Source organism: Pinus tabuliformis, chromosome Q (assembly GCF_031772625.1).
Source record: "Pinus tabuliformis cultivar Carrire ecotype Pingquan chromosome Q, CPIR1, whole genome shotgun sequence".
NCBI classification, from domain to species: Eukaryota; Viridiplantae; Streptophyta; class Pinopsida; order Pinales; family Pinaceae; genus Pinus; species Pinus tabuliformis.
The window spans coordinates 892,368,971-892,396,831 of NC_142296.1; the positions used below are offsets into that span (position 1 = coordinate 892,368,971).

A 27,861-nucleotide genomic window follows, 5' to 3' on the forward strand; every position below is an offset into this window, starting at 1 on the left:
AACCCATCATACTTTGGCAATTCGTGGACCTGGGCCTTTATGCAATACATCGATTTCGTCACCATGTTGCAGTGTAGCGTGGTTACTTCGTTCAACCGATTGCACCACCGCTCGTCTTCCTCATCTGAATCATCAGTGTTGGATTCTCCATCCCCTCATGATATTCTGCTATCCTCCAATGTCTTGACCCATCCTCGCCCTTGGGTAGTCATTTTGTAACTACAATCTTCATCGTCATCACTGTGCACTGGTTTGAGGTAGCGCAGTCCTTCAACCGGATCTAGCGGAATAACGACGCGGAGCGCCTTTGTTTCAAATATCATTGTCCTCTTCTTTAGATTAATAACTCCGTTCATGTCGGTGGCCCAATCTATTCCTAACAGCGCAGGATAGGGCATATTTTCATCCATGAGCTCAATAACTTCAAAATCTGTGCGGGTACTGGCACCATCAAGGTCTACCGTCACCCCTTGCAGCCTTCCCATGGGCAGCACTTTCTGTTGATTTTCCATCCGCAATTGGATAGGGGACCATTGTAGTGTAGGCTTACCCATGCGCTCCCATGTCTATTTTGGCAATACGTTGGCATCTAAGCCCAGATCCAAAATGACCTGCTCCATCTCATAATCATCGATCTGTGTTGTTAACCACATTTCCCTTCCGGTCTGCGATGCATGTCTTCCCAATTTTCGAATGATGCGAGGCTCATTCCACCCTGTGCACCTATTTATCAACTCCTGTAAGCCTTTAACCACCCTGTTGTTGTGAAGAAATTTTATACATGTCTCTAAAAAGGTAGTTATTATCGAGGGATCCTTGTTTGTCTCAAGCTGATCCGTATTACCTGGGGTAGAGACCTCCGCGAAGCTCCCCTGAGCTTCCCAATACGTCCCCTTATCGCCTCCTAGGTTTTTTCCATCCGCTCCTGTGGCCGTGCCACTCCTCAGCACCATGTTGACCTTGGGATCTTCCTCGCGAGGTTCGGACCTCATCATTTGCACATTCTGGGTCATTGTTGGTTGCGCTGCCCTCTTTTCCCGAATCTGTGCTATCAATGAAGGACAGTCTAGCAGCTCATGATCAAATTGCTCACAATAGCTACACGAAATTCTGGTTGGGTTGGTACAATCTCACGTGTAATGTCCTGGTCCTCCATAGTTGTAACAAATTAACTGCCCACGACCCCTTCCTGGTCCCATTCCGCCCCGTCCTCGACCGCGCCCTTGGAACCCACCGCGCGCAATCGCCACGGCTGGATCCTGACTTTGCACCTCTGTTTGCATTCTATAGGCAGATGACTGATCCATCAACATTTGATAGCTACGACAATCCCTTTCTTCATGGCCCACTGATCTACAAAAGTTGCAAAAGAGTTGCTGGGGGGTCTGGTTGTATTTTGGTAATAGATGACAGTTATTAGTGTTGTGCTTTCCTCCCACCTGACAGATTGCACACCAGAGCGGGGTGGTTGTGCTCGGCCCTGCCTGTGCCTCTGGTCGCAATGGTGTTGGTCCCCCTGTTACCACAAAATTCACCGAGACCGGACAATGATCTTTATCGTGTCCTTGGCTCTTACACCTTACACACCATACTTCCTCTCGGACCTCTGAGTGCGGTGTCTGTTCTTGTTTTAACTTCTGCATTTCCAAACATAAATTTTGGACCTGCGCTTGAATTTGCTGAACTCCCAACCTTGGGTCTGGTATTAGGGTTTCGTGCAGCCACATTGCTGCCTCCAGTGCTTCAGCTTGGGTTGAGATCTTTTGTTGTAACAAAGCTGACTTTAGATATGGCGTTAATGATGCGACAAACCAAGCGCAGTGCTGCTCATCTGTCAGTGTCATGTTGGCCTCACGGATAGCGCTTTTCAACCTTTGATCCAAATCCCACGGAGTTTCACCCGGCATCATTACAATCTCTTTGAATCCTACGACCAACTGTTTTCCTAACTTCGGCCAGCTAAATTCCTTTTTTAATTCGGTCTGGATTTCCGCTACCCCCACTGTTGGGTTACTACTTGAATACTTCATGTACCATGTCAGCGCTCGGTCCTGCAGTGCGCTGACTAAGGTAGCTTTCCTGATATTATCATCTACAATTTGCTACGCGTTCCATACTGATGTTAGCACAAACCAGAATTGCTTCGGGTCTTCGCCTCCTGCTCCCTTGAATACCGACAACTGAATCGTGCTTGCCATAGTTACCCTTGATCTATTACCGTCCCTAATCCCTTTGATCCTTCAACATTTTTCTCTCCGCATTCCACACCAGACACCCCTTAGGCAGATCCCAGTCCTGGCAACAGAACCATTTGTTGGCTTATATGGGCCTGACCTAGGTTCGGAAGAATTATTTAGCCAAGCAAATCCCGCAGCTACCGGCCCTTTCGACAATAGCCCGCGAAGCACAGACTGAGGTCTCACCCAAGGTAGCAGGGGAGGGTGCTGGAACCAGGTTTCTACACCCTTGGGATGTCTAGATGTGGTCTGAGAGGTTCACGCGCCATCTTGCAGCCTCGCACTGCGCTAGATCCACTTAGATCCAGATAATATTAGCTTTTTCTTACCGCACTGATTACAGATCTAATTTATTTAATTAAGTATTATAACCCAGATCTACTTAGAGAGGTCTTTAAGCAAACATTTATTACTTTCATTTAGTTTTCATATTAAGATTAAACCCGATTCACAAGTACTCAATAAGCATATGTGCGTAGATCAAAATAGTTTCAGTAACCATAAAAAATAGAGTTGTGATAGTTAAAGATTAACACATAATTCAGAAGAAACTTATCTTTATTTCCACTTGTCACCCTTACATCTAGATTTTCCCTGTGCACTCAGCTACAGGGGTCCACGCACACAGCTACAGACTCTTCTAGGCCTCTGTGCACACAGCTGCAAAGCCTCTATCCTCTACCCAAACCCCCGACTTGGACTTACAGATGCTTTTTAAACTGCCCTTCTCAAACACCCATTACATATCCAATCTCCAAAATCATACTCAACCAAGCACTGCCTTCCCCCCCATAGAGCCGCGCTCTATTTATACTTATCTATGGTCCACGGACCCACTTATTCCCTATTAGTTTACATTATTTTTTGTGCAAACAACCCTTTGAATTGACCTTTTACATTTCGCGCTCTGCATACTTCGAAGTTTTAACAATAATTTACTCCTAATTTCTAGGCTCTATGTCCCAAAACCGTTACGCGGGACCTCTGCTACCCAACATAAATTATATCTTAACAAATATCATATAAAGGCATTACCAATTAAATAAAATTAGAAATAAAGTAAATCTCATTTAAAAATATTATTAGCTAAATGAAAATAAAAATAAAACACAAAAACATTACCAATTATACTTTACCAAATGTATCATGAAAACATATAAATCATAATCAATAGAAAATATTAAAACAATACCTAGTGAAAATGTATCACAAGAGATAAATAAAAAGGTACTCGTTCAATTTATAAATAATTTATTTTCCTCTTTTAATTTTGTTTCAATATTTTATTTAATCACTAGGTATCTTATATATAAGAAGAAGTTATACAATATGGATGCAAATGGGTTTCCTAAAATTGCTTCTAACTTTAGCCAAAACCTCCACCTTCGACTGAAGTGAGGGTGGCATAAGGATGCCCAATATTGACTAGACCATTGGGAGATAAAGAGGAGATCATCTTGCAAAATTCAGATAATATCAAAAATAATATTGCTTCCAAATTTAAAGAGAAATTGTGGAAAAATAAAGAGTTGGAGGGAAAAAAGGAAAGTGCAATATTATAAGGAGGTGATCAACCCCAATCTAGAAAACCAAAATTATCTCTCTATCTTGACTAGTGTTAAGATGAAAATGAACATTTCCAATATTAGAACTAATTCTCATGAGCTTCATAGTGAAACTAGGCATTGGTGAATTCTCAAAACACCGTGGGATGAAAGAGTTTGTCACTTGTGCAGACATTGGTGAATTCTCAAAACACCTTGGGATGAAAGATTTTGTCACCAATAATAGGAGGGTTGAAGATAAAAAACAATTTCTCTTAGATTGTCCATCTTATACTCACATGAAAGAGTTTGCCACCAAGCCTAGGAGGGTTGAATCTTGTACTCACATTAAAACACTTTCTCTTAGATTGTCCATCTTATAGTAAAATTCACTTTCTCTTAGATTGTCCATCTTATAGTCACATTAAATTTTTTCTCTTAGATTTTCCACCTTATACTCACATTCAATCCCGTTCAAGCTTATAGGAATTACTAGCCACACATTTCAACTTATTCAATTTTTTTCCACACAGTCTAACATGTCTTCAAATAATACAACTCAGATGGAGGGGGAATTAAACCTGCTAGCTACCCACTAGAGATATTTTTTTTTTGAAAAATTTGGTTGCTATTATCAATCTAAAAAAAAGAGGGAGATTGAGCTCCTGAAGTACACGCTGAGGTGCCAAGAAGAGGTAGGGAAGAAGGAGTTACAGCTTAGACAAAATTCCTCCTTAATCCTGCCTTTTGGGCTTCTAGAAACCAAAGACCAAAGGTAAATCCTAACTGCAGTAATAAATAACAGCATTTACAAAACATATCAATCTATATTACTGTGGTTGATGTGTCGAGCAGTGGACTCTTCAAGTTTGTCGTCGGTAGTAATCTTGGCAGGGACACCAAAACGAGTGATAATCTTATCTTCAAGAAAATCTATCACTACTTTGTTGGTGGCGTGTTTTGTAGGGATGACCTCTACCCATTTAGTAAAATAACCAGTGGCAGTTATAATCCATGAGTAGCCATTACTCAAATTTTCATTAAATTTCCCTATGAAATCTAGCCCCCAATGTTGAAAGGGAGCCTCCATGACCACAGGCTGAAGAGGCAAAGAGGCTAACTTCTTCTTCCCAGTGAATAGTTGACAAGCTTGGCAACCTCAAACATACTTGTGTACATCAGCAAAAATAGAAGGCCAAAAATAACCAGCTCTCAAGATTTTATGGGTAGTAGTCTTAGCAGCATAATGCCCTCCACAAAATCCTAAATGAAACTCAGATAGAAGCTTTTTGGATTCAACTTCATCAACACACCTAAGTATTACCACCTTCGGATTTCTCCAACCTAGACGATCCTTCATAATGCAATACTTAGTTTCTCTATGTTGGAATTTCTAAGTCTAACCCGTTAGAAACCCTTCATGTACTTTCTGATTTATTCCTACCTACTTGTTCTGTTAATTAACAAGTTATTTACCATGTAAATACTGAAAATAAATACAAGTACATGCTCAACACATTAAAAATCATCAACTAAAGGAAACAGAAACAAGCATGCAAGTGACACCGTTGTTTTTGGACTAATGTCCACGAAAAAACCCAATGCGGGAAAACCAGTGCAACTATCTAAGGGTTTGGTTTATTAAGCAGTTTGAGAATAAATCCGGCTCACCCAACAAAGAAAAATCTCGGCAGTAGTACCTCTCTACTCGGAAGCAGATATTTCGGTTGAAACCCGGGATAAACACTCCGGTAGCTTCACAGCTCCAATTTTCCCCACGAAACCCCAACGTCAGCCTCTAGGGACTGCATCAGCTCTTTCTGGTCTAGTGTCACTCTAGATTGGCCTGCGTCAACGTCTGGAGGCACTGGGTCAGCCCTCTAGCCCCGTGCATGACCCACGCTGGCCCTCTGAGGCACTGCGTAGCTCCTGGTTGCCTCTACATGAGCCATGGTTGGCTCTACGTGAACCCCTGGCTGGTTCTGTGTCCCTCACTCTCGGCTACTGCATTGATCCTCCTGGTAATATCTCTGCCTCTCTGCTTCTGTATCCACTACCCCTCAGTGGCAACTCTGATCACTCTCTCAACTTTCTCAGGAAACCCAACCCCAGAAAGTTGAAATCTTGATCTCTTGGTGTGTTCTCCAAGTGACCCTCAAGCCTCCTCTTATACTTTTCTCGTTGACAAATCAACAACCGAGATTAAGTCCCTAATCAATGGCTAAGATTAGATCTGGTTTGATCCATGACTTTTGGACCATTCTAACACAGTTTTATATTAATTCACTTTAATAATTTATTTTCCCTAAGTTTAGACTTAGGGACTCCATTAAAAATATTAATTATTTTAATATCTCCCAAACTATTTAGAATTTGCCCACACCCTTTCTGGGTATTGGAGATCTCATGTGCCTTAGCCTCTCCACCAATTCGTGGCTAGAGCACATCCGATGCTACCCCAAATCAACACTCCCTCTTAGCGAGGACTGTGCTCTAGCAATACTCCTCAATGAGTATGACCCTGATCTTCCGGCATCAGTCCCTATGCTGATTCTAGACTTGTTGCCCATAATCTGCACTGCTGCATCCTGTACTACTACCCATGGCCCTGCCACTGCCACTGTTGCATCCGTACGGCAACTCCCTCTCATCTTGTTGCATCATGTTGCCCATAGCACTGTCACTGCTAAATGCTGCACTACAACCCAGTTACTGAGAAGTAAGTAATTGATCTCCCAACTCTGACATCTCTGTCAGGCTAAAGACACCCTCAATGTTGAAACTCCCTATGTCGTTGACAAGTTCTCCCTCTTTGATGTCTGCTCTACTGCAACAACTCCATGCATCTCACACCGTTGCACACCTCTGTGTTCCATCTTACACTGGTGCAACACTCCCATGGTTCTCGCACTGCTGCCTCACGTTGTCCTGGGAATCCCTCACTATAGCTCCCTCCATCGCTCCATCCGCATCTGTCTCTACTGACATCTGCCAGTAGTGTTACTCCTCTTCGGGGCTCTCGTAGCAAGGTCTAATCCAAGAGGCTGGGTACCTCGAGGTCCTGCCTCTCATCACCTGCAGTCTGTCTAACTACAGTTCGATGTCTCCCCACTTCCGCTCAAGTGGTGTGTGTGCACTCATGGCACAATCATCGTCTGTCTCCACTTCCTTCTCTGCCCTTGCTGGCACAACCTTGGTCTCAGAGGCCTCCCCCTTGCTCTTCTTCCTTGGACACTAGGTCGCATAATGACCAAACTCCCCACAATGGAAGCATTTGACCTTGGAGAGGTCCTTCTTCCATTTCTGTTGCTTTCCCTTAGATGCTAGGGTAGCATCCACCTCCTCCTCCATCTTGATTTTGATCCCCATGCCACTGCTTCCAGCCTTGCTCAGTCTTCTGATCTCTTCTTGGCGAAGAGTCGCCCACATTTCCTCCCAATCTGGAAGGGTTTCCCTGCCCAGTATGCTCTAGACAAACACCTCCTAGTCTTCTGAGACTGCATTCAGGGCTGTTCTCACCATCAATTCTTGATCCGGCATGGCTCCTATGGAAGTCAGCTAATCCCAGATCTCCTTCAATCAACCGAGGAAGGGTCGATCTGTTCTCCCTTCTGCATCTGGTATGATCGCAACTGGTTTTCTAGTAACATCCTTCTCTGCACAGAAGTATGTTGGTACAATTTCTTTAGGGCCTCCCACATCTCATTTGCCGTGTCCTTTTCAGCAATATGTGGTACCAGATGGTCCCTGACCCCGTCAAGAATGATTCTCTTGGCCCTCACCATTGCCTCCTCGTACTTGTCGTTATCAACTGGGTCAACTGGGATAGCTATCGTCCTCAAGGCGAAGTGCTTGATGTTAGACTCCGTCTTGCCAATTTACTGTCAAAGTCAAATTATCAAAGTCCATTTCTCGTTATGTGCATTCCTGTTTGATGTTTAGATCAGCAAGGAGTTAATTTGGTATTTAGGGCTAAGTGCAAGTTATTTTTCTCAAGGTGCTTCATAATACTTGCGCGCCAACACCGGGAGTTTTCTTTTCAGCAGCTTCTTGATGTATCTCTTCCATTTGCAAACGTAAGCTTTGATGGAGAAGTCTATTGGGCCAAAGCTGAGAACAGTGGAGGAGAAATCAGTTTTAGAACTTGTGCTCAACAACTTCTTTACGAGCTTGGAGATCCTAGTGCATATATAACTCCTGATGTTTCAAAATGTATCATTTCTCCCTTTGTCTAAAGATATGGTTTTTGCCAAAGGAGCAGAACTAAGCCTCCAAAAACGTCCTGAGACACTTCTTCAGTTGGTGCCAAAGGAATGCGGCTAGAAAGGTTGGGGAGAAATATCATATGGGGATTGGGGTGCGTGAAGCGTGCATCAGCAGCGGATTATTTGGTTCGGTCATGGATGGAAGGGCGAGCACCTGGAACTCAAGAGTATATAGTTTCATATATTATCAGATTAGAAAGCTTGCAGGCACATTCTTCTGATGTACATCCTTTGTCTTCCATGGAGCCTATAGACCTAAAATTGCGAATGGATGGTCTATTTAATCTGAAGGATCATGCAGTTCATTTTACACAGGAATTGGAATCTCTTTATACCAATGGACCTGCAGGTGGCAGTGGCATCAGGATATAATATTTCTTCAGAAAATATTGGTACCACGAGAGTGCATATTCTGGAGGTTCAACATAAAATATAGGAATCCAGTAGAAACTCAACATGTTATAGGCTCAACGGACTTGGGGATGCTACCTCATAAGCATACTTATAGAGGTGGTCTTGAGCCACTGAAGGGTGGTGCAACATCCAGAGTTTATTCGGATCCACTGAGGAAACATTTCCATGCAGCCAGCCCAGGTGGCATAATAATTCCTCTTTACCGTGCAGCCCATAGTCGAGCAGGAGACAAAGGAAATGATTTGAACTTCTCTATCATACCGCATTTCCCTGCAGACATTGAAAGGTTGAAGGTGGTCATAACACCAGAATGGGTCACTAATGTGACCAAGGCTCTTATTGGCCCCGCAAGTGCTCTTACAATTCTACAGCATGCTCAAGGCCTGCATTTCAATCAGGCAAAAGCATTCAAGCATAATGATGATGAACAACAGTTAGTGGTAGAAATCTATGAAGCCGCAGGTGTTCACTCTCTGAACGTTATGGTGAGGAATGTTTTAGATAGAGGTGTGAATTGTTCGAGAAGGATTGACCGACATGGAAAGACAACCTCAGACTTAATTCTTTGTCAAGAAATTGTGTTACCATCATGACTGTGAAAGACAGCTAAACCTAAATTCAATACTTTCTGGAGCAAAATCAGTGATTAGGGGTAAACTGGGCAAAAATTGTGCTTGAGTTTGCCGGCGCGGCGCATCAGTGGCGCGCGGCGCATCAGGCGACAAATTCCAGTGCTATCTTACAGGCGCGCGGCGCGTTGGGTGAGGCGCACTACGCACTCAGTCTCAGAGCTCAGAAAAATTTGTCTTGCGCCCAGTTTCGTGTCAAATCAGCTTGATCAGCTTGCAAATGTGTTTTTTATTGTAAACCATGGCGTGGACATTGCCAGAGAATTTTTCGAAATGCCCGTGGAAGATCGCTCGAAATTTTTCTCAAATGATATAAACAAGCCAGTTCGATTGTCGACAGGGTTCAATCCAAAGATGCGTAGCTGGAGAGATTATCTGGCCCACTCTTGTCATCCTCTAGAGGAAGTCATTAACTGTTGGCCTGAAAAACCTGCAGGATATAGAGAGATTGCAGGGAATTATGCCATCGATATGCAAGCATTGATTTTAAGGCTTCTGGCTGCCATTTCTGAAGCCCTGGAGCTCTCATCTCATTACCTGAACACACTTTTTGGAAAACCCGACCACACCATGTTTCTAAATTACTATCCTGCATGCCCCAACCCAGATCTCACCCTTGGTTTACAACCTCATTGTGACCTACGTGGCATCACTGTTTTAATGCAAGGCGATGTCAGCGGCCTGCAAGTAATGAAAGATGAAACGTGGGTGACTGTAGAACCCATGCCTAATGCTTTCGTCGTCAATTTGGGAATTCAACTGGAGGCTGTGAGCATTAAAGAGGTTCCAATGAAAGGGAAAATACCACAGCTGGAGATGACGGAACTTTGTTTCCATTTATCAAAGGGCGGAAGTTTTGTTCAAAACTATTTTTTATTAAAATCGGTTTTATTCAAATGGCAAATGTAACTTGGCAATGAAAGGTGAAAAGTAAAAGACCGAATGCCATGAAGACATCGACCACAACAGAAAAATAGGAACCGATCTCCTACTAATGGCTTCAGTTAAATCTCCAAGTGGATCTACGCTCCAGTATTTATCTCTTAATTGGCCATCAGAGGAATTCAAGGGAAACGATGCTCTGTTTTTAGAAAAAATGGATGACTCTTTCTATTCTTGCAATTATAGTCAAAACAGCTCATTATTTTTCATCGACCTGTAGGGGAAAGGTTTTTGGTCTATTTATTGTATGAAAAAATGGTTTTGTTTCAAATGGCAACGTGGCTTGATTTGCAATGCGCTTGTCAAAAGGCGACCTCCACATTCCAAATGCTATTTTGGTCTAACAGCAAAAGGAAATGGAAAGTATAACGTGGCAGTCCAGGTCAAAAACAAAATTAGAACAAAGACATCGATCATGAGCAGAAAAATAGGGACAGATTGCTTATCCTAGTCTTCAGTTATGATTTGGAGGGTTCACACTACAGCTTCCGCCTTTGTATTGGTCACAGAAAATGTAGCGTTGTTCTTTAGGAACCGATGAGTGACTTTTTACTATTTTTCATAATGTCAGTTGAAACAGTTCCATCCTTTTATGGATCGGTTTTCTCCTGAGCTTTTGATTGTATTAAAAAACATTTGTAAAAGGGGAGAAAAAGTTCTGAAAGGTGCGTGGAGGAGAACAGAGAGCTTTCTTGTACAGTTTTTGACAGAGAGTTTAATGAAAAATACAGCTCTGACCCCTGAGATACCTGTGGTATGACATTTGACATATGTTTCTTCTCTGTCTCATATGTATCTTGTAATGTTTCTCATTTCATTCCTAACTCATTTCTGTTGAATACTTTTAAGTGAGAAAGGCAGAATTCAATTTATTTGCTCTGTCTTGAGGAAGTATTCATAGTTAATGTTTTCTTCTGTTTGACAAGGATCCATCTTCTATGCCCTTGTCGACTTCTCAGCAGTCTTGCCATTCCGTTTATCTCAATTTAATTGTTAAATTTCTTGCCTACCTTGCCTCAGGAGATAATCTGTGTTTTTGATTATATTTCTCTATTCAAAGCTATTTCTTTGCCCCATGCAGCCCAGAAAACCCCATCATCCATTAAAACCCCTTTTCCTATCAATTTACTAGCCTAAGATCAGTATTCCTTATTGGTCATCTCAGCCCCTTTGAAAACCTTTTGCCGAGATAGACCCGGAGAGAGCCCTCTCCTGTCCTCGTAGGGCTAGCTACGAGGCTGAGCGTGGTATGATGTTGCCTCGAGTTTTTCCTTCCTCAGCCTGAGGCAGATTTGAGCGCTAACACTTGACACGATTTATGTCTAGAACGAATAGGATTCTGGCATTTCAAACTACAAAGATTGAGGCTCCGTCCAGTCTGTCCTGGTCTCTTACCCCATTCACTGCCATCTCGCTTCTCCTCTACTTCCCTCCTGGAAGTTCTTGGTGTGACTCCCTCTGAGCCTCGATTTCCCTCCTGGAAACTCTTTTGCCAATGTTGAGATGCCCCCACTCCAATCGTTAGTGCAGCTGCACCACTGATCCGGATTTCTCAGCTAGAAATCCTCGGTAGCAACTCCCTCCTCCTTGGCCTTTCCCTGTTAGGAACTGTTCTGACTATAGTACCCCACCAACTCCACTCTGCAAGTTACCCGCAACCTCCTAAACCCTAGCAAACTGAAGGTTAGAGTTCCTAGGTTCTGCACAATCTCGGCACTGGCAAAGCAGCTTCCTCAACCAACTGCGTCAGCCCTCCTGGCCTCTGCGTGGTTTTGCGTGAGCCTGTCTTTGCCTCCCTTAGCCTCAGCGCTGCCTCTTCTTGGCTCGAACTTGATGACACAGGCACTGCATCACCCCTTCCTCGCACTTCTCTGCTAGGAACAACTTTTGTCACTCAGGACAACTATTTTCTGTTATTGCTACTCTGCTCAGCTGATGTCCTCAGTTATCCTATAATCTGCAACCACGCTCTGGTACCATGTTGGAATTTCTAAGTCTAACTCGTTAGAAACCCTTCATGCACTTTCTGAGTTATTCCTACCTACTTAGTACTTGTTTTGCTAATTAACAAGTTATTTACCATGTAAATACTAGAAATAAATACAAGTACATGCTCAACACATTACAGATCATCAACTGAAACAGAAACAAGCACACAAGTGACACCGTTGTTTTTGGACTAATGTCCCCGAAAAAACCCAATGCGGGAAAACGGTGCAACTATCTGAGGATTTGTTTTATTAAACAGTTTGAGAATACAATCTGGGTGCCAAATCCGGCTCACCCAATAGAGAAAAATCTCAGCAGTAGTACCTCTCTACTCAGAAGCAGATATTCCGACTGAAACCCTGGATAAACACTCCGACAACTTCACAGCTCCAATCTTCCCCACGAAACCCCAGCATCAGCCTCTAGGGACTGCATCAGCTCTTTCTGGCCCAGCATTAGCTTAACGTCACTCTAGCTTGGCTTGTGTCAGCCTCTGGAGGCACTGCGCCAGCCCTCTAGCCCCTTGCGTCACCCACGTTGGCACTCTGACGCACTACGCAACTCCTGGCTAACTCTACGTGAGCCTTGGTTGGCTCTGCGTGAACCCCTAGTTGGTTCTACATCTCTCGCTCTTGGCTATTGCGTTGATCCTCCTGGTACTATCTCTGCCTCTCTGCTTCTGTATTCACTACCCCTCAGCTGCAACTTTGATCACTCTCTCAACTTTCTTAGCAAACCTAGCCCCAGAAAGTCGAAATCTTGATCTCTTTGTGTGTTCTCCAAGTGACCCTCAAGCCTCCTCTTATACTTTTCTCGTTGACAAATCAACAGTCAGGATTAAGTCCCTAATCAATGTCTAAGATTAGATCTGGCTTGATTCATGACTTTTGGACCATTCTAAAACAATTTTATCTTAATTCACATTAATATTTTAGTTTCCCTAAGTTTAGACTTAGGGACTCCATTAAAAATATTAATTATTTTAATATCTCCCAAACTATTTAGAATCTGCCCAAACCCTTTCTGTGTATATGAGATCTCATGTTCCTTAGCCTCTCCACCAATTTTCGTGGCTAGAGCACATCCATTGCTACTCCAAATCAACACTCTAATCCTTAATGCTCTTTTCTTATGACCAACTAAATGGTTACGACGTGACAAATTTTGCAAATAATAAATAATGTCTTTATACCATTCAAGTTGACCCAATATTTGAAGTTCTGATGAAGTTAATTCCAAATCATTTTGACAAATCATTCCTATCACTTTCTCATTTCCTTCAGTCAAGATTTTGGCCAATCCCTGGCCTTTCACAAGCTTGGTAGGTCTAATATCCAAATCATACTCTTGAATCTTCAAGACCCACCTAGCTCGAGTTCCTAAGCAATCAACTTGGACTAAAATATCCTTTACAATAGAGTGGGGAAAAAATGCAATTATCCTAGAATACCCCACATAAACTCTGAACTGTTTAAGAGACTTGACTAAAGCATAAGCTTGCTTCTCCATGGTGCTATACTTCAACTTAGACCCTTGAAGACACCTACTCATAAAAGCAATAGGTTGTTCATGCCCTTCATTATTCTTTTGAAGCAATGCCCCAGCAATAGTATCTTCAGATGCAAAAGAGAAAATCAAAAACTCCTTTGAATAATCAAGGCTTACTAGAATAGGTGCTTTGATAATAGAATCCTTTATTTCCTGAAAACCTTTTCTACCCTCATTTCCACAAACAAACTTAACATCTTTCTTAAGAGGGTTTGGATGCGTTTGGCAATCTCAACATAATTTGGAATGAACCTTCTAAGAAAATTAATCTTTCCTAAGAAGGATTGAAGGGTTGTAATATTATGAGGTAAAGGAACCTTTTGAATAGCCTCAACTCTTTCAGGGTCAATCTTGATCCCATCCTTTGAAATGATGTGACCAAGCAACTTCCCTTCAGTCACTCCAAAAATAGATTTAGCAGGATTTAAGGATATTCCATACTCTCTACACCTATCAAAAATTTGCCTTAGGTGGCCTATATGGGAAATTCCATTTTTAGAAAAAACAGTTAAATCATCTTGATAGATCTCAATAAATTTCCCAATTAGACCCTTAAAGGCATAGTCCATAACCCTTTGAAAAGTTGCTCCAACATTCGTTAATCCAAAAGGCATCCTCAAATATTCAAAAGTACCCCATGGTGTGGTGAATGTTGTCTTATGTCTATCCTCCTTCTTCACCAAGACTTGGTTGTATCTTGAAAATCCATCTAACAAAGACATCATTCCAGATCCTGTTACCCTTTGCAATAATGTTTCCATATTAGGTAAAGGGTAATTATCTTTTTTACAGGATAAATTAATATTTCGAAAGTCTACACATCGTGATTGATCCATTCTTCTTCCTCACAATAATCAAGTTTGAACACCATGTGGAATGCCTAGTGTGAGCAATAATACCAGCGTGAAGCATCTTTTGCAATTCCTTTCGCGCCAAGGGGGCTAACTTAGGATTGATTTGCCTAAGTTTCTGCCTAAAGGGTTTGACATTTTCATCCTTAAGAGGGATAGTATGTTCCATAACATCTTCCCTACAACCTTTCAACTCATCATATGAAAAAGCCAAAACATCTCTATATTCATGAAGCAAATTTATCAAATTCCTCCTTTCTTGCTCATTGGTACCAGTCTATTTTAATAATATTTGGGTCATGAGGGGTACCAATATTCACTTCAATGAATTCCCCTGGGTCAATTTTCTTATCATCTTTTCTCTTTGATGCATCATGTCTGTCAAACACTTGCTCCAAGGCTACACGTTCCCTAGGAGTGGGATTTGTCACCACATTACACTCCTCATAATCACATCCTTCCTCTTTGTAGCCAACCTTAAATTCAGAAAATTCCTCCATGTTATTTAAAAAACGAACCACCTAGCTTTCATCATTAAAGATTTTCCAATGCTCTAGATTATCAGGAACTGATGGCCTAAAGATAATCTCCATCTTAATTTTATCATCCACCAAGTTCTCTCCAAGCTGTAATGTAGATGCAGCAACAACGAGCTCGTCAACTTTTTTATTTCCTTCCCTAGGAATTACTTGAAGGTCTAATGCATCAAAATATTCCATATTATCCCAAACAACATTTTGATACTTCTTTAATCCATCATTCTTGCACGCAAATTGATTCTTAGTTTGAAGAATGACTAGATCAGAATCCCCCTTGATACTAAGCAACTTTATCCTCGAGTCTTTTTCCAACTCAAGACCCAACAATAGAGCCTCACACTCTGCTACATTGTTGGTTGCATTGAATTCCAATCTATAGGAAAACTTGAATATGTGACCAAGAGGGGAGGTAAGGACAATTCCAGCAACCTTACCATACCTAGAATGGGAACCATCAAAATTCATGTGCCAAACTCCATCTTTCTTACAATCCACCTCCTTCTCCAAAGGAGGGAAATAATTAGCCAGGATAGCATAGTTTCACAAGTTATCAGATTCATACACAATTTCATTATGAGGCTCCTTGGGATTTTCTATATGAAACTTTCTCTCCAATTCCCTATCCAATCTAACCATGATGCCCTCACTATTAGGGATGGTAGGATAACTTAAATCCATTTGCAAACTACCTCCAATATAAGCTCCCCACTTTCTAAACAATAACATCCCCCAAGCATCAAGCACATCAATCACCACAATATCCATGGTGATCATAATGTCAGGATGTATAGCTAAGTGGACTTGAAGATATTTTATCAAACTACACACTTCAATGATCTTTGAATCCATTGCACAAATGTTGTGGTAGGGTCTAGAAATCCTCAAATTTAACTGATTCATGACTTTCTTAGTCATGACACAAGATGATGCCCTAGAGTCAAACATACAATTGTGTAAAAGCATTCCATTGACCAACATAGTGATGAAAAAAGGTTGGTGGTCTCTGTTATCTCTACACATATCACTACTTTGCAAACTGATAGGGGCATCCTCATATTTATCCTTAGGAAAATTAGACATTTCTTTTCCATTGGGAGCATCAATGGCTTTGAACAATTTATATCTTTGGGAGGGAATCTTCATGATTTCAGTGACATGAACTAAAATCTTAGCATTATTAATCCATCCTCCCAAATCAATATTCAAGTTCAATGTGGGTGGAGTGAAAGTTTTACTATGGTTTCTTTCTTTATTCTTTCCTCTTTCCTTTTCCTTGGCTATCTCTAAAATCTGAGCTAATGAAGGCTTCTCTCCATATAATTCATTGATCCTATCGAAATCTTCAAAATTATTTGTACTATAGGAGAATGGAGACTTTTTATTTACCTTCTGACTACTCTCCATAACTTGCACCCAATTTTCCAAGGACAAATGATGCTCTTTTCCAACTACATTGATTTGCTCACTTGTTCCCACCATATCTCCTTCTAGGATCCTTCTTGCATAAGGACAAGTGAGTTCATCATGTATGTCATCACAAGGTCTACAATAAGGCATGGAATCATCAAATAAGTTTGTAGACTTGAGTGGATTAGGTGGCCTATGGTCATTGGGAGGTCCTCTCTTTTGCCATCTATCATTTCCTCTATTTGGGAATCTCCCAGCTTGATTTCTTTCCATGGCCACTAATCGATTTTGGATATCATTCATTTGACTGGTATGATTTTCCTCCATACTCTTGATGAGTTGGTATGATTTGCCTCCATAGGATCATGTGTGGTCTCTTCTTTGGCCTTGCCTTTGGAATCATTCAGTTTCGATGGTACTCTAGTGAAACCAGGAAGTTCAGACTTCCCTGATTTCTTTCTAGCCTTTTCCATTTTTAAGTCTTCAGTTTGAGCTACACCTATATTCACAGAATCCTTCCTCCTCAACTCATAAGCAGTGTCAACACCAAAAGCATCCATATATGATCATAAAAGAAATTCATCAGGAGGTTTAACAATAGCAGGCATGCTTTTTACTAATCCATTGAATCTCTTGTTAAACTCCTCCATGGTTTCGTTCTCATTTCTTCATATTTCTAATGGCGTTGATCAAATGCTTTTTTTCCTTCTTCTCTCCAAACTTATCTAAAAATGTAGTTAGAATGGCTTGTAAAAAGTTATATGAGTTAGTAGGTTGCTCAATGAGCCAATTAAGAGCATTCTCTTCTAAAAATAAAACAAAAAGTCTCATCTTCACATCCTCATAATTAGCAGAGTTACACCATTTAAAGATACAAACACTAAAGTTTTTCACATGTGATGTAGCACTAATGGCATTGTTACCTTGAAAGGAAGGCAACTTTTCAATAGCCTTGTCAGGGATATTGTGAGGATAAACATTTATGTTAGTGAAGTCACAAGGAGAAAAAAGATCATTCATGATGTTAGGCTCTACTTGTTCTTGAAATATCAATTGAATATCATAAATAGCCTCTTGCCCAAGACTAGCAAGAGCTCTACTACGAGAAAGTCTAATATCAGGAGAGGGGCTAACAAGACCACTTGAATTTCTTCTCATAGAGACTCTTGCAAAATTTGGATTGAGTGGAGTCGCCACTTGAGCAAGAATCTAAATCTAAAGTTCAAAACTGCTAAAACCAAAAGGTTAGTCGATTTCTCAGGTACAAGAAAGCTTGTCCCCGACAACGACGCCAAAAATGTTGACCCTACTGCCTACACCTACCTACAAGTTAGTGAGAAAAGCCATCAACCCCAAAAAGTGTGGTTGGTGGCAAGGAACTCAGAGAAGCGGTTGTCAAACTAATCCTGACTCTCTCCGTTTGAGCTATCTCCTAGGTTAGATAAGGGGGGTGGTCCATAATGAAAAGTTAAGTTAAAAAGGATGTGAGTTTCTAGGAGAATTGTTAGAGTCAAATAGATTATCTCTTTAAGATTTATAAGCAAAAAACTGATATGGGAAATAACCATCACAATATAAGCATGAAATATATAAACAACCAATGCTTTCCAAGTATTTTCTCTTTAAGAAATGAAATTGTATTTTTATTAAAAGGAAGTGAAATGCTTTCAAATGGAAAGCCAAAATAACCTTGGACTTGAGTTTCCAAATGGAAAAGAGTTACTTAGCTTATGCTTCAACTCCCTTTCTTCAAATTTGAATTGCCTCCAAGAACACTTGTAGGAAAGCAAGCAAAAGAGTTAGCATGCAAAAGAAATAGTGCTGAAATATGTGAGATGAAATCACATGCATGAGAAGGAAAGAGTTAGAAACCCAATGCAAGTATAAAATACACTCTATATTACAAATTCTCTCATTAAGATTAGCTTGAAAGAGTTGATTTTAGTGAGTGAGAGTTAGGATTTAAATCCAACAACTTAGCCTCAAATGCTAGATAAAATCAATATGCACACAAATGAAAGAAGAAAATATATGATATTTTTCAAGATGGAAAAGAAGAAAAGGGCTCATGAAACCCCCTTTTAAATAAATCTCTTGATGTTTTATGAGATTTTTGGCTTTAACAACTTGTAGGATCTTTGGTATCCTTGGAGGTGACTATTCCAATCGAAGAAGTCCTCACACTCCAGTGGACTTGGCAACCTATCCTTTGAACACACAAATGCCAGCAAACCAATTATTAGTGCAAAAGAGACTTGAGCACAAAATATATGAAGCCCAAAGGAGATTTGAGATAGCTGCAAATCTCTCCTCCCTAGGCAATAGTGCCCTTAGGCAAATTCACAAAAAAACAACTAGATAGCAATGTAAAATCAAATGAATAATAACATCAAATGAAACAGGTATACCTCATCAACCAAAGAATGCACCACAAGAGAAGCTAGTAACCCCAAAGACTTACTTATTATTATATGAAAAATGAATACAAAATCCAGCAAAGTCTTCGCAAGCCCAACAACTCATTCTATATGATACAACGATGAGAGCCAAAGCTCATTTAAATAGGAAAATGGGAGCCAATCCTAATGTGAGTGAAAGTGACAAGTGGAAGGGTGAAGATCCCAAAGCAAAAACAAATTTGCAAGTGGTTGCAAGAACCGTCCAAGTGTTGGAGATCACTATTGTAAACTACTCCCTAATTGGTTGTGTATATCTCCCTTGAGAATCAACGTTCATCCATTGATAACTTGTGGTGGGCCCCACATGCTTGCCACATCACCTTTGACCTTTTCTGAGTTTTCCATGTCAAAATTTGACTTATTTTGACTCTGGAAAAATTTCTAAATTTTTCCAATTATTAAATTTTTTCCTCATTTTTGTCATTGTCATTAGGAAAATCGGCTTTTGAGGGACTATAAGCCGTTTTTTGACCCCCAAAGTGGGTCCTAGGATAATTTTGGGCTTCTAAAGAAGAATTTCGAGTAGTCACGTGCCCCGGACATTTCCTAAGGCCACTTATTTACACCATTACATAGAAAATAATTAAAAAATCTCGTTTTGCGGGAAATTTTTAATTATTAAAAAATCCTACTTAGACCTAGTCAAATTCCACAATTTTTTTTGTGTGATCTAGTATGGGAATACACATCGACTCTAGACACTAAGATGTGTTAGGGTCTCAACCTTCAAACCGTCACCTCGGCTTTGGGGTAAAAAGTTAGTGAAAAAACCTAGAAAATTATCCGCGTCTGAAAAAGAAGGGATAATTAACAGATAAAAAAAACACTCCAAGGTGGACTCATTTGTTGATCGAGTCCCAACATCCTAGGCCTGTTACGGACTCAAAAACTCATCATTACTAGTATCACTTATTACAATTCCTGACAGGGTGTGGAATCTGGGTACAAGAAAGATGATGAGAAGATAGAAGTAGAGTTAAAAAACATTGTTGACTTATGAAATCTGATGGTACAAGTGTCCTCTAGATCATCCTTGGGCATGAAGTCTTCATATAATCATCGGGTGCCTCTCCAGTGGTCAACATGTCCTTGGCTAGGGCCATATCTTGTGTCCTTTTGTTTTGTCTTGTCTTCTACTATTTTATTTATGTTCTATCTGCATTTACTATCATGTTAATGTTGATTTGGGGTAGCATCAGATGTGCTCTAGCCACGAAATTTGGTGGAGAGGTTGGGGCACATGAGGTCTCCAATACTCAGAAAAAGTTTGGGAATATTCTAAACATATTAGGAGATATTAAAATAATTAATATTTTTAATGGATTCCCTAAGTCTAAACTTAAGGAAAATAAAATATTAATGTGTATTAATATGAATCTGTGTTAGAATGGTCCAAAATACATGGATCAAACCAGATCTAATATTAGCTGTTTATTAGGGACTTAATGTCGGCCGTTGATATGTCAAAAGGAAAATTATAAGAGGAAGCTCGAGGGTCACTTGGAGAAGACACCAAAGTGATCAGTCATTCTATTCTCTAGAGCAGGTTTTGCTAAGGGAGATAGAATTAATGATCGGGAGTTGCAGCTGAGAGGCATTGAGTACAAAGAGACAGAGAGGCAGAGATAGTGCCGGGAGAACAGCGTAGTAGCCAGGGAGAGTGATGCAGTAGCAGCCAGAGCTCACGTAGGGCCACGCAAAGGTAGTCGGGAGCTGCGCAGAGCCTCGGAAAGGCCAGCGTTGTTGACGTAGAGGGCCAGAAGGCTGATGCAGGGCCTCCTAAGGCTGATGCAAACCCATTCAAGGTGACGCAGGGCCAACGCTAGGCAAAGAGAGGTTGACGCAGTCCAGAAAGGCCAGACGTTGGGGTTTCTGGGGCAGATTGGTGCCGAAGAGCTACCAGAAGGATTATCTGGGGTTTTTGGGGCAGATTGGTGCCGAAGAGCTACCGTAAGGATTATCCGGGGTTTCAGTAGGGAGATTTGTCTCAAACTGAAAGGTATTACTGCCAAGGAAATTCTCTGTTGGGTAGGCCAGTTTCAACACCCAAATTGTACTCTGATATTGCTTAATAAGAAAACCCTCAGATAGCTACACCGCTTTTCCCACACTGGGTTTTTCCGGGACATTGGTCCAAAAATAATGGTGTCATATGGTGTGATTGTTTTTGTTTCCTTTAGTTGTTGATCTGTAATATGTTGAGCACGCACTGGTGTTTATTTTTAGTATTTACATTGTAAATAACTTGTTAAGTAACATAACAAGTAGGTAGGAATAAATAAGATAAAGTGCATGGAGGGTTTCTAATTAAGTAGACTTAGAAACTTCAACATGGTATCAGAGCCTGATTGCAGATCACAGGAGGACTAAAGACCTCAGCCGAGCAGAGCAATAGAAAATAGCTGTCCCGAGGTGACAGAAGTTGTTTCTAGCAGAGTAGCAATAAGGGAAGGGTGACGCAGTGCCTAGGTCATCAAGGGTGAGCCGAGGATAGGCAGTGCAAAAGATAAGGAGGCAAAGGGAGCCTCACACAAAGCCACACAGTAGCCGGAAAGGCTGAAGCAGTTGGCTGAGGAGGTCGGGTTGCTGGTGCTGGGATTGCGCAGAGCCTAAGAGCTCTCAGCTTCAGGTTGCTAGGGTTTAGAAGGCTACGGGAATATTGTATAGTGGAGTTGGTGAGGTACTGTACTCAGAACAGTACCTGACAGAGCAAGGCCAGAGGAGTTGCTACCGAGGGTTTCTAACCGAGGAACCAAAATCAGTGGTGCAGTTGCATAAGACGATCAGAGTAGGGGGCATCTCGACAGCAACAGAAGGATTTCCAGGAGGGAAATCAGGACTCAGAGGGAGTCCAGAAGAGAACTTCCAGATGGGAAGTAGAGACTCATAGGAGTTGAACAGAGAACTTCCAGGAGGGAAGTAGAGGAGCATCATGGCACTACATGGAGTAAGAGACCAGGATAGACTGGACGGAGCATCGAACTTCGCAGTCTGGAAGGCCAAAATCTTATCTGTACTTGACAAGAATCATGTCAAGAACTTCGCCTTGAAGGTAATAGCTATCCTAGTCGACCCCAATATGATAATGACAAGTGCGAGGAGGTGATGGCAAGGGCTAAGAGCATTATCCTTGACGGGGTCAAGGATCATGTAGTACCACACATAGCCGAGAAGGAAACGACATTTGAGATATGGGAGGCTCTCAAAAAGTTGTACCAACATACTTCTGTGCATAGAAGAATGCTGCTTGAGAATCAGTTGAGGTCATATCAGATGAAGAAGGGAGAACCGATTGATACCTTCCTCGGAGGACTGAATGAGATCCGAGATCAGTTGACTACTATAGAGGCGACACCGGATCAGGAGCTAATAGTGAGGACAGCCTTGAATGTTGTCTCAGAAGACTGGGAGGTATTTGTCTAGAGTATACTGGGCAGAGGGACTCTCCCACCTTGGGACGAGATGTGGGCAGCTCTTCACCAGGAAGAGATCAGACGGCAGTCGAAGATGGGTAGCAGCAATAAGGTGATAAAAGTCAAGTAAGAGGAGGAAGGTATGGCCCTAGCATCTGAGGGAAGGTAGGAGAAGCGGAAGAAGAAAGATCTCTCCAAGATCAAGTGCTTCCACTGTGGGGAGCTGGGTCATTATGCGACCTAGTGTCCAAGGAAGAAAACGAAGAGTCTTTCGAGACTAAGGCAACACCAACACAGGAAGAGAAGGAAGTTTTGACAGATGATGATTGTGCCATGAGTGCACACACACCACTTGAGTGAAAGTGGGGGGACATCAAGCTGTAGTCAGGCGGACTACAGGCGATGAGGGGCAGGATCCTCGAAGCACCCAGCCTCTTAGATTAGAACTTGCTACGGGAGCCCCGAAGAGGAGTAGCAGCAATGGCTGAGTTGGGTAGAGATGGATGCCAATGGAGCGGGAGAGAGAGCTACAGTGCAGGAGTCCTGAGAAAACGTGAGGCTAGCAGGTTGCAGTAGTGTGAGAGGCACATGAGTGTTACACCAGTGTAGGAAGGCACAGAGAGGTGTGCAACGGTGGGATATGCAGGGAGTTTTTGTAGCAATGCATAGGTTAGAGAGGGAGAACTTGTCAGCGGTAGAGGGAGCTTCAACACTAGTGGGTGTCTCTAGCCCAACAGGGAGGTCAGATTGGGAGATCAGTTACTTACCTCTCAGTAACTGAGTTACAATGCAACAGTGGGCAACACGATGCAGCATGATGAGAGGAGGTGCAGTGCAGATGCAGCTCTGGGAGAAAGGACCAACAGAAGCACAGATGTAGAGGGAGCTGTCATACAGATGCAACAGTTGTAGCGGTAGAACCATGGGCAACAATACAGGATGTAGCAGTGCAGAGGATGTTGGGTAGGAATGCCTAGCATCAGCACAGGTGCCAATGTCAGATGATCAAAGTAATACTCAATGAGGAGTATTGTTAGAGTACAGTCCTTGCTAAGAGGGAGTGTTGATTTGGGGTAGCATCGAATGTGCTCTAGCCACAAAATCTGGTGGAGAGGTTGGGGCACATGAGATCTCCAATACCCAGAAGGGGTTTGGGCAGATTCTAAACAGATCAGGAGATTTTAAAATAATTAATATTTTTAATGGAGTCCCTAAGTCTAAACTTAGGGAAAATAAAATATTGATGTGTATTAATATGAATCTGTGTTAGAATGGTCCAAAAGACATGGATCAAGCCAGATCTAATCTTAGCCATTGATTAGGGACTTAATCTCGGTCGTTGATATGTCAAATCTGTTTTAGAATGGTCCAAAAGACATGGATCAAGCCAGATCTAATCTTAGCCGTTGATTAGGGACTTAATCTCGGCCGTTGATATGTCAACAGTAAAAGTATAAGAGGAGGCTTGAGGGTCACTTGGAGAATACACCAGAGTGATCAGTCATTCTATTCTCTAGAGCGGGGTTTGCTAAGAGAGATAGAATTAGTGATCGGGAGTTGTAGCTGAGGGGCATTGAGTACAGAGAGAGAGAGGCTGAGATAGTGCCAGGAGAACAGCACAGTTCCCAGGGAGAGTGATGCAGTAGTAGCCAGAGCTCACGCAAGGCCACGCAGAGGTAGCCGGGAGCTGCTCATAGCCTCAGAAAGGCTTGTGTTACTAACACAGAGGGCCAGAAGGCTGAAACAGGGCCTCCTAAGGCTGACGCAGACCCATTCAGGGTGATGTAGGGCTAGCGCTAGGCAGAGAGGGGCTGATGCAGTCCAGAAAGGCCAGACACTAGGGTTTCTAGGGAAGATTGGTGCTGAGGAGCTGCCAGAAGGATTATCCAGGGTTTTAGCTAGGAGATTTGTCTCAAATTGAGAGGTATTACTGCCAAGGAAATTCTCTGTTGGGTAGGCCAGTTTTGGCACCCAAATTGTACTCTGATATTGCTTAATAAGAAAACCCTCAAATAGCTGCATCGGTTTTCCCACATTGGGTTTTTCTGGGGACACTGGTCCAAAAATAATGGTGTCATATGGTGTGATTGTTTCTGTTTCCTTCAGTTGTTGATCTGTAATATGTTGAGCAGGCACTAGTGTTTATTTTCAGTATTTATATTGTAAATAACTTGTTAAGTAACATAACAAGTAAGTAGGAATAAATCAGATCAAGTGCATGGAGAGTTTCTAATTAAGTAGACTTAGAAACTTCAACAATTAAATGTGATTGCTATTATGGAAATTCATATTGGGCTACTAAGGAAATTGAATTAAATTGCTCTTAAGCATAGAACATACCATTGTTATCTAAAATTAACATGGTATCAGAGCTGAGGTGAAGACAAAGCCCAAGCAAGAGTGGAAAGAGCAATCAGTGAGATTTGTTGGACAAGGAAAAGAGGCAATGGCCCCCACATCCTACTTCAAATTTGATGACAAGCTTCATGATAAGTCTCATTATCATGCATGGAAGATGTCTCTTGATTTGACTTTAGAAGAGCAAGATGTTATGGACTATGTGCAAGGAAAGATTTCTGAACCTCCTTCTAATGCACCAGTTGCTGCTAAGACAAAGTACAAGAAGGGTGAAGTCAAAGGAAAGAATGTCATTAGGGATTCTATTCATAAGCATTTAGTTTCTTACGTCTCTAATTTGAACACATCAAAGGAGAAATATGACAGGTTGGTTGGCATGTTCAAAGCTAGCAATGTAAACCATGTTATCTTTCTCAAAAACAAGCTAAAGGATATAAAGAAGGGAAGAGGTGCAGACATTCAATCCTACTTCATGAGGATTACTAAGATTAAAAAAATTATCTTCTTTGATTGGAGAAGCTATTGTTGATAAGGAGCTTACTCTCATTGCCCTTGGAGGACTCCCTCGTGAATGGCACATGTTCAACACTACTATTCTTAACAACAACAGGATTCTAGGTTTTGAATAATTGTTGACCAGATGTTCTCAAGAAGAAACAAGGATGATGGAACTATATATGCCTTCAAATAGGAATGATCCTACTGCATTTTCTGCTCATGCTAAAAAGTAGAACAATGTAGGTCCAAAGAAGAAATGTCAAGGAAGATCGGGTTTCAAGAATGGAAAGAAGGGAAGATGCTTCATTTGCAACAAGTTTTGCCACTATGCTAGGGAGTGTCCTAATAGAAGGGATACACCTCATGATGATGACAACCACAACAACAACAATTACAGGGGAAACAACAATCAAAGGAATGGCAGATTCAACAACAAAGGAAAAAGGAATGCTCCTGCTACTCAACATGAAAATGGTCGCCCTCCCAAGAGATCAAGAAACTCTAGGTATGATGATTCTAATGTTGCTGATAACAAGCAAAAAGAATTGTATCTTATATCTGCCCTCTCTACTGCATCTCCTCTGGACACCTTGGGAAATTGGTTGATTGATAGTGGTGCCTCAAGGCACTTCACTAGGTATAAGGAAGCTCTTTCAAATCTGATTGAAAAGGATACAAATTTGGAAATTATCCTTGGAGACAATGCCACCTATCCCGTGAAGGGAGTTGGGAATGTTACTCTTCAATTGAATCAGGGTAACACCATTCATCTACAAGAAGTACTATATGTACCCGATCTAAAGAAGGACCTAGTATCTATCTCGGCAATGGAGGACAAAGGATTCAAGGTGGCATTCATCGATAGAAAGGTATGTGTGTGGAATAAAAATTTCAAAGATGCATTTACACTTGGATTTAGGGTTGATAGCCTATATCAAGTTGGAGGAAGTCCATTGGGAGCTATGTCTTGCGACACATCTCTTCAATCCGAATTATGGCACTGGAGGTTTGCCCATCTACATTATAAGTCTCTATCTGATGTGAGGAAGATGATGGCAGGCCTGAATTTAAAGTATAACATGAAGGTGTTTGTCAGGAGTGTGCTGAAGGAAAGCATACAAGGGTACCATTCCCCTCCAGTGATAGCAAGACTACTGACATATTGCAATTGGTTCATTTTGATCTATTTGGTATGATGCCCATGAACTCTTTGGGAGGATATTTATATTATGTTATCTTTGTGGATGATTTCTCTTGCAAGACTTGGATTTATTTCTTGAAGAAGAAGGACAAAGTATTCTCATGGTTCCATTCTTTCAAAGCTTTGGTCGAAAGTCAAACTGGGAAGAAGATCAAAATATTGAGAACTGATAATGGAATCGAATATGAATCAAATGAGTTCAATAACTATTGTAGAGAAGATGACATTAAGAGGGAGACTACTACCGCATATAATCCTGAGCAAAATGGTGTTGCTGAAAGGAAGAATCGTTCTATTATAGAAGCCACTCGTGCCATGTTTCATGATCAAAGCCTTTTGAAGTTCCTATGGGCCGAAGCTACAAACATTGTCGTGTATGTTCAAAATAGATCCCCTCGTCAAGTGTTGGACTCCAAAACTTCTAAGAATTTTTCACCGGTAAAAAACCTGATGTTTCTCACTTTAAAATTTTTGGTAGCGCGGTATATTTTCATGTGCTGAAAGAAAAGAGAAGCAAATTGGATGGTTCTAGGAAGAAATGAACATTTGTGGGCTACAGTGAAACTTCTAAGGCATATAGAATCTATGTGCTTGGTCAAAGAGAAGTGGAGATAAGTCATGATGTCACCTTCGATGAAGATGCTGCACTTGGAAAGATTAGTAACCTTCCTATTCCAAGGAAGGACAAAGAAGCAGATACAGGAATGCAGGGAGAACCACTGGACGAGCCGATGCCCGATGCTGAAGGACCAATGGATCCCATTGATCCACTCCCTCATTAGCCCTCCTCCTAAAAAAGGAGACTCTCATGGCTTAGGGAAACTCTCGAAGATGCCGAGAGACAGGTTGCACCAAGGGGGACATTTCGTGAAAGTAAGAACCCAAATAGGTACCAAGGGTACTTAACTGCCATGAGCACCATTGTTCAATCTGAGCCTTGCACATTCAAAGAAGCTGTGAAGCACCAAGTTTGGAAGGATGCTATGAATGAAGAGTATGAGTCAATTATGAAAAATGATGTCTGGGATGTGGTCCCTAGACCCAAGGACAAATCTGTTGTCACCTCGAAATGGCTCTACAAGATCAAGCATGGAGCTGATGGAAGTGTTGAAAATTTCAAGGCTAGATTTGTTGGTCAAGGCTTCTCTCAAAAGGGAGGGGTGGAATACAATGAGATATTTGCACCTGTTGCCCGATATACCACCATCCGTTCGATTATAGCCCTTGTTGCCTCGCAAGGATGGAATCTACATCAAATCGATGTCAAGGTCGTCTTCTTACATGGTTCAATTAAGGAGGAAGTCTATGTAGAACAACCTGAGGAGTTTGAAGTTCAAGATCGTCAGACACATGTATGCAGGTTGAAGAAAGCCCTCTATGGGTTGAAGCAAGCTCCCCGAGCTTGGTATGAGAGGATCGACAACTATCTGATGAAGCTGGGATTTACGAGAAGTGAAGTTGATCCGAACCTTTATTTTAAGGTTGAGAATGATAGACCTCTCATCTTGGTACTTTATGTGCACGATCTCTTTCTGATTGGTGCAGATCCTCTTATTCATCAATGTAA

The 27,861-nt window shown here is 41.6% G+C and overlaps 2 protein-coding genes and 2 pseudogenes across 2 annotated transcripts in view; 3 read left to right on the forward strand and 1 right to left on the reverse strand.

Moving 5' to 3' along the window:
• Positions 1 to 1,789: 1,789 nt before the first annotated feature.
• Positions 1,790 to 8,418, forward strand: LOC149222346 (uncharacterized; annotated as a pseudogene).
• Positions 8,419 to 9,362: 944 nt separating this feature from the next.
• LOC149222347 (fe(II)/2-oxoglutarate-dependent dioxygenase 4 pseudogene) lies at positions 9,363 to 9,998 on the forward strand (annotated as a pseudogene).
• Positions 9,999 to 14,940: 4,942 nt separating this feature from the next.
• On the reverse strand, positions 14,941 to 15,723 carry LOC149222348 (uncharacterized). Its single transcript, XM_089387572.1, has 2 exons — positions 15,521 to 15,723; positions 14,941 to 15,397 (listed from the first exon to the last, which is right to left on the reverse strand). Exons 1-2 carry the CDS (start codon positions 15,721 to 15,723, stop codon positions 14,941 to 14,943), a joined length of 660 nt encoding a protein of 219 aa, XP_089243698.1.
• A 10,197-nt stretch (positions 15,724 to 25,920) lies between these two features.
• Positions 25,921 to 27,861, forward strand: part of LOC149222349 (uncharacterized) — a 128,557-nt gene continuing 126,616 nt past the window's right edge. Inside the window, 1 exon segment of the mRNA XM_089387573.1 lies at positions 25,921 to 25,962. Within this exon segment, the coding sequence (XP_089243699.1) occupies positions 25,921 to 25,962 (42 nt within the window).

Excerpts from the sequence above, each read along its gene's own strand:
- LOC149222348 (XM_089387572.1), bottom strand. The coding sequence starts at position 15,723 with ATGGATATTGTGGTGATTGATGTGCTTGATGCTTGGGGGATGTTATTG. Across the intron at positions 15,398-15,520 it reads GAGCCTCATAATGAAATTGT|GTATGGTAAGGTTGCTGGAA; the intron begins GTATGAATCTGA and ends TTCCCATTCTAG.